The sequence below is a fragment of the Cololabis saira genome, chromosome 16 (genome assembly GCF_033807715.1).
Source record: "Cololabis saira isolate AMF1-May2022 chromosome 16, fColSai1.1, whole genome shotgun sequence".
Lineage (NCBI taxonomy): Eukaryota > Metazoa > Chordata > Actinopteri > Beloniformes > Belonidae > Cololabis > Cololabis saira.
This window is the reverse complement of record NC_084602.1, coordinates 8629560-8637092: the sequence shown is the minus strand read 5'-3', so window position 1 is coordinate 8637092 and position 7533 is coordinate 8629560. Positions and strand designations below refer to the sequence as shown.

General features: G+C 40.4%; 1 protein-coding gene across 1 annotated transcript; it reads left to right on the top strand.

The window, feature by feature from the left end:
- Positions 1 to 2025: 2025 nt before the first annotated feature.
- kcnk3b (potassium channel, subfamily K, member 3b) lies at positions 2026 to 7302 on the top strand. Its single transcript, XM_061743642.1, has 2 exons — positions 2026 to 2381; positions 6225 to 7302. The coding sequence occupies exons 1-2, from the start codon at positions 2099 to 2101 to the stop codon at positions 7106 to 7108; spliced, it is 1167 nt and encodes a 388-aa protein (XP_061599626.1). The 5' UTR covers positions 2026 to 2098; the 3' UTR covers positions 7109 to 7302.
- The last annotated feature ends 231 nt before the right edge of the window (positions 7303 to 7533 follow it).

The following is a 7533-nucleotide window of genomic DNA, read 5'->3' as shown; positions in this document are numbered from 1 at the left end:
GGGTTTATTGGAATATTCTGTGCTGTTATCGAGGATAATGCAGTTGCAACCTGTTGCCAGACATTTGCAACAGGTTGGCATTCCCAGACCATATGCATGAAGGTATATCTGTACAATATCATGATATCATCACATGTATGAAATGATAATGACATGTCTTGTGGAGCCTGGAGGATTTTACTGTGACGTCTTGAGTGTGCTGTGTTTTGTTGAGGTTTTTGAGTTGGCAGTCACTCCACACAACATCATTCTCTACACTCACTGTTTCTCCCTGTATGTCCCTTTAAATAATAAACTACTTCCCTCCAAAAAAATGGACACGTAATATGTATAACTGAGAAGGAAGAAAGAAAAACTAAACTAAAATGAACAAAGCCCTGGTTGTGAGGGGTATGTTCAAACTGAAGGTCAATGCAGAGACATTTTTCATTGCATAAAGTTGAATTGTCACATCTATAGCACCTCTTAAATATTTGCACTCTGACAGGATGGTTATCACGAGGTTGCCAGACAACTTGTTAAGCAAGTGGAGGAGGTTTGTTTAAACAGCCACTGGACAAATATTTTACTTGAATGAACACGAGTCATATATAGCTACTCTTATGATCAGGATGGCCCGCGCGTCTTTTATGCAACATCTAAATATACGGTGACAAGGTGTTTGGCCTCGTCACCAGGGCACAGAGATGTCTTCATATTCTCAGAATCTTTTGATTATTTTGATAATGTATGGCATATAATGAGACATCCAACTTTTATTCAGAATTTGTTGCTAAACTGAAATTTTTTGTGTGAAGCAATTTCAGTTGCACAATTTTTTATGCAGATTGGTGAACCTCTGTCCATCTTTACTCCTGAGAGTCTCTTGGGGGATTCTGCCTTTGTAGGAGTCTCCTTTTACACCCAATTATGTCACTGACTATCAATGAATCTAGTTATGAGTTATTCCTCCAGGGTCCTTTTCAGTATCACCTTGTTTGTCATATATAGCCAGTGCTGGAGTTGAGGGGGGATGAGGGGGGATGGCATCCCCCCTGAAATAAAAACGGCCAAAATCATCCCCCCTGTAAAACTGCCATCCCCCCTTTCCATCCCTTATGTCATTTCATCAATGGATGTGGTTTTACTGCTATTTCAACATTTAGAGTCATCACCAGAAAAATAACACCAGAAAAGTAACTTATATGACAATTTTCACCTGTTTCAAGTAAATTTTCACTTGAAATAAGTAGGAAAATCTGCCAGTGGAACAAGATTTATCTTCTTATTACAAGCAAAAAAAATCTTGTTCCACATGCAGATTTTTCTACTTATTTCAAGTGAAAATCTACTTGGAACAGGTGAAAATTGTTGTTTTTTCCAGTGATGAGTCTTGTTTTAAGTGTAATGAGATTTTTTTTACTAAAATGAGACATTTTATCTAGAAATAAGACAAATATTCTTGTTAAGATTTTGAGTTTTTGCAGTGATCCATTTGACTTATCCTGTGAAGGACAGAGTCATATTGATAAGTTCAGAAAACTGTTTTTTATTGTTGTGTTTTGATGTATTTGATGTAAGCCCAGTGGATATTTAAAGCTTATAGAAGGCTGCATTTAACGGCTGCTATGTCATTCCTGTAGTATTTCTGCAGGTGTTTTGGTCAGTGCTATTATTTGTAATATATTATCTGTCCCCATATGATAAAATCCATCATCCCCCCTGATTCTTTTTTACAACTCGAGTACTGTATAAAGCTATTATCAGGATGGCAGACTTATTTCTGAAGACTGGACTACTGTAACTACCTCTGGAGCTGCAGGAGCCCATCCCTTCCCCAATTAAACACTGTTTACTTTGGCCTCAGAGAGGAGGCTGTGTGTGTGTGTGTTTGGGAAAGGAAAAGTGAGCATATGCACGGAAATGATGCTCCAAACCCGCCTTTGGAAAGTCTGTAGGACTGCCCCGCGCGTCTTTCCTGCAGCAGCAGCATCTAAATATACGGCGGTGACAGAGAGCGCAGCTCCAGCTCCGGCTCCAGCAGCCTGGTGACGGGGGCGGTGCTGAACGAACAGCTCCCGGAGATCCGTCGGGAGAAGGTCGCACATCCTCCGCCAGCATGAAGAGGCAGAACGCCCGGACCCTCGCCCTGATCGTCAGCATCCTCACCTACCTGGTGGTCGGCGCCGCCGTCTTCGAGACTCTGGAGTCTAAGCAGGAGAAAAGTCACAAGAGGAAGCTCGACGCCAGAAAGTACGAACTCATGCGCAAATACAACTTGACCAAAGCGAACTTCGAGGAGCTGGAGCTCGTCGTCGTGCAGCTCAAGCCGCACAAAGCGGGAGTGCAGTGGAAATTTGCCGGCTCCTTCTACTTCGCCATCACTGTGATCACGACCATAGGTGAGTTTGATCAACACGTGGAAACATGCATGACATTGATGCTGGAAATATAATATAATGCAGGGCCGCAGAGCAGTTAATACATGCGTCGCTCTTGGGATCAACATCTGTTTCTCAAAGTTAAGAAATAGGTTTGATTATATTTGGGAAACTAGGACTATTATCACAACTTGTAAACTAATATATACGGAAGAGTATTAGGGCCATGCAGGAGAAAAAATATTTGAGAGGGGGATTTTTTTTTTTATTGTGCACTTTGAGAAAAAAGTCGAAATGTGGAGATTAATGTTGAAATACAATTTCTAGAAAAAAGTCGAAATGTCGACATTAATGTTGAAATACAATTTCTAGAAAAAAGTCGAAATGTCGAGAATGATGTTGAAATACAATTTCAAGAATAAAGTCGAAATTTCGTGTATAAAGTCGGAATTTCAAGAATAAAATTGAACTACATTTCGACTTTTTTCTCGAAATTATACTTCAACATTAATCTCAACATTTCAACCTTTTTCTCGACATTTCGACTTTATTCTCGACATTTTCGACTTTTTTCTCGTCATTTCGACTTTTTTCTTGACATTTCGACTTTTTTCTCGAAATTGTTATTCGACAAATCTCAACATTTCGACTTTTTTCTCGACATTTCGACTTTATTCTCGACATTTTCGACTTTTTTCTCGTCATTTCGACTTTTTTCTTGACATTTCGACTTTTTTCTCGAAATTGTTATTCGACAAATCTCAACATTTCGACTTTTTTCTCGTCATTTCGACTTTTTTCTTGACATTTCGACTTTTTTCTCGACATTTTGACTTTATTCTCGACATTTCAACTTTTTTCTCGACATTTCGACCTTTTTCCCGAAATTGTACTTCGACATTAATCTCAACATTTCGACTTTTTCCTCGACATTTCGACTTTTTTCTCGAAATTGTACTTCGACATTAATCTCAACATTTCGACTTTTTCCTCGACATTTCGACTTTTTTCTTGACATTTCGACTTTTTTCTCAAAGTGCATAATGAAGAAAACATCTTCCTCCTCTAAAATATTATTTGTATTTTTCTCCTGCCTGGCCCTAATACTCTTCCGTAAATATACAACCAACCAGCAGGACTAAATTATTTATATCCATCTACTTGTTTCAGGAATAATGTATTGGCACATTTCTTTATTTTATGCTTGTATTTAACATTGACTAAATGGCTTTCCAACGTAGGTTTTTCAGTTTTACCACTTATTTGAATGTTCATTTACAACCACAATTACAGTAACGATCAGACGCTGTGTTAATGTAATTTCAAAACAGAACTCATTGGTTTGTAAAATCCCATAAACCCATATTTTATTCACAGTAGAACATTAAAAAACAAAACAAAAACACATCAAATGTCTAAACTGAGAAAATGAAGCATCTTAAAAACAAATTGGGCAATTTTGAGTTTGATGGCACCACTGCTGGTTTAGGGGATTGTTTAACATTCTGTAACTCTGTAACTTCTAACAATACATCTGGGGACTAAGAAAACCGGATGATGGAGTTTAGGGAGAGGAATGTTGACCCATTCTGGTCCAATAGGATCCAAGCTACTCAACAGGATCATCTTTATATTTTCATGATGTTCCAAATGTTTCACTTGGTGAAAGCTCTGGACTGCTGGCAGGTCAGTTTAGCCTCCTCTACAGTATGAAGCCATGCTTTTGTAATGACTTAGTATGTGATTTAGCATTATCCTGCTGAACGATACGAGGCCTTCACTGAAAAATATGTCTGAATGGCTGGTGTGTGGCTCTAATTCATAAGGTAGCATGTTTACTTTCCACATGTGCATTAGTTTCCACACTGGAGGAAACAGCATCATGGTGTCAATAAAGAATTTCACATTTTAATTCCCACTTTGCCTTGGTCCATTTTAAATGAGTGTAGGAAACAGTGGGGTTTCTGGATCATATTCACCTATAATTTTTTCTTTGCTTGATAGAATTTTAAGCTGCGTTTGTGTATGGCAGCTGTGGGATTCATGTTACTGTGATTGAGTCGATGCTGTGATTTCTAATACGTTACCTGTTTTTATAGCAGTGCTAACTGGGGGCCCAAAGATCAGTACAGGTGTTTGGCCCTGTCACCAGGGCACAGAGATTTCTTTATATTCCCAGAATCTTTTGATTATTTTGATAATGTATGGCATATAATTAGACATCCAACTTTTATTCAGAATTTGGTGCTGAACTGAATTTTTTTGTATGAAGCAATTTCAGTTGCACAATTTTTTATGCAGATTTGTGAACCTCTGTCCATCTTTACTCCTGAGAGTCTCTTGGGGGACTCTGCCTTTGTAGGAGTCTCCTTTTACACCCAATTATATCACTGACTATCAATGAATCTAGTTATGAGTTATTCCTCCAGGGTCCTTTTCAGTATCACCTCCAGCCATTTGCTGCCCATTCCCCAACTTTACTGAGAAGTGTTGCCGCCATCAAACCCAGAATAAGCTAAAATAGTGCATGAAACGGTTAAATGTCTGACTTTCAACATCTGACATGTTTTGTGTTCTACAATAAATTAAATAATGGTAATCCTGTTATAATTTACATTATACACAGTTTCCTTGTTTTTTTGTTTTTTTTTAATTGTATTGACAATTAAATAAGCCAGCACATTTTGTATAAATGGCTTATATAAGGACTATAAGCCGCACCTGCATATAAGCCGCATCCGCTCTATTTTAAAAAAAATTATAAAAAAAAGATATACAAGCCACACCTGCTCTATTTAAAAAAAAAAAAAAGATATGCAAGCCGCAGATATTTATGTTGTTAGATTAGATATTTACTACATGTACAGAAGGATTTTGAACTGTAAATGATGTACATGTTTGTACCTAAATAGATCCTTTCCTAACAGTGTCTTTTAACACGGCAGCAACCTTGCTGATTAAAACGGGACAGAACCAAGAGAAAATAACTGGTATTTATTTATCTATTTATCTGTTTGAAATCTGCTTCTACCTACTTCTATCTGCTAAAGAAGAAGTAGCATATTCTTCTTTGCATTTATTTTGTCTTAGTTTTGATTCTAATTCCGGTTAGAGCGCCCCGAGTGGTGGAAGAAAAATCCACAGAATAAAAGTGGAACCTTTGTATAAGCCGCACGGTTCAAAACCTATGAAAAAAGTAGTGGCTTATAGTCCAGAAAATACGGTAATTATTAAATCTTCATGAGTTTTTCTTCAATAATTAAAGGTAAATCGTCTACATATATATATAAAATGTAACTAATTATATGTCTAGTGATTGAAAATAAGCAAGTGTAATTAAATCACTGTGTGCTGCAGTAAACATCTTTTAAATCCCACGCAACACTTGGTTCAGCGTCTGTCATCAAATTTTGAATACTTTAGGGTAATTTAGGAAAAAAAATGCTGTGATAAGTGTCAACAAGATCTCAGCTGACAACAGGGTGGGAGTTAAAAATAAATAGCTGTTAGTTTCACAACTTTTATGTTTAGCTGAACAGTGTGACTACAGTTTTTGAGTGGGCGGATTCACTGAGCGTGTGTGTGTGTGTGTGTGTGTGTGTGTGTGTGTGTGTGTGTGTGTGTGTGTGTGTGTGTGTGTGTGTGTGTGTGTGTGTGTGTGTGTGTGTGTGTGTGTGTGTGTGTGAGTGAGTTGGCTGGTTTAAGTCAAGCAGCTGTTGGTTAAATAACCATATTAGGTGGGAAGGTTTGTGTCACTGGTAGGAGTCATCACAGGAAGTCAAAGAAAGCGCCGAGCTGCTTCTTCTAGCCACTCTCCTCTCCGTATGAAATGATGAGTAAAGGTGTGATGTGTTTTCCTCTCAGGTTACGGCCACGCAGCGCCCAGCACCGACTCGGGGAAAGTGTTCTGCATGTTCTACGCCCTGCTGGGGATCCCGCTCACCCTGGTCATGTTCCAGAGCCTGGGCGAGCGGATCAACACGTTCGTCAGATACCTGCTGCACCAAGCCAAGAAGTGCCTGGGAATGCGTCACACCGAGGTCTCCATGGCAAACATGGTGACAGTGGGCTTCTTCTCTTGCATAAGCACCCTGTGTGTGGGGGCTGCTCTATTCTCCCACTGCGAGGGATGGAGCTTCCTCCACGCCTTCTACTACTGCTTCATCACACTCACAACCATCGGTTTTGGAGATTACGTGGCTCTGCAGAAGGACGACGCCCTGCAGAACGATCCCCGCTATGTGGCGTTCTGCTTTGTCTACATTCTCACGGGTCTCACGGTGATCGGAGCGTTCCTGAATTTGGTCGTGCTTCGCTTTCTGACCATGAACACGGAAGACGAGCGGCGAGACGCCAAGCAGAAGGCCTTGCTGTCCGTCAATAAGCCCCGAGGGGAGGCGGCCGGTCTATTACCGCTCTTAACTTCCACGTCCACGCCTGTAGCAGACGACGCCGCGAAGGCTAAAGATTCAAAGGGTGCCTACACCGAGGTGCTGCATTTCCAAACTATATGCTCGTGCTTGTGGTACAGGAGCAAGGAGAGGATGCACGGCTCCAACTCCCTCGCTCAGGAGCTGACCTTCTCGGACGCCTACCTGCCGCGGAACAGGGACTGTCCTCACTACCTGGAGCCTGGATCAACAGGCTGCGTTTGCAGTCCACGCCAGTGCACGAGTATCAGCTCCATAACAACAGGCCTACACTTTCTCTCCCCGTTCAGGGTGTTTAAAAGACGCAGCTCCGTCTAGCCTTCAAAAACTGCTCTCAGCACAGACACATCTGAAACTTCCATGAGGACGAGAAGATGCTTGGTGGTCCTCACACTGAGGCCGTGACTCCAAGTGAATATACGTGGTGCTAGAATCCTGAAATTCCAACAGTATAATGCACAAAAGGAAAAAAAAAGCACATGAAGCTCTGTAAACGGCAAAGTCCTGCTCAAAAATGTTTTAATTTGAGGCTTCCTGCATGTTTGGAGGAGTCAGGTATGTTGTAGGTGGGTTGTTCATGTGAGCACTGTAGTGCACGTGGCTCTTCACTGGAGGTAAAAGCAGAGCAGTATCAGAGCAGATGGAGTCTGTTGAGAAAAGACAGTAAAAAAGGTAAAAGTACTGTAACCTTTTAGCTCTGCAGATAATTACCATTTTGTGTTTTTTCATCAGTAATCTTGGGA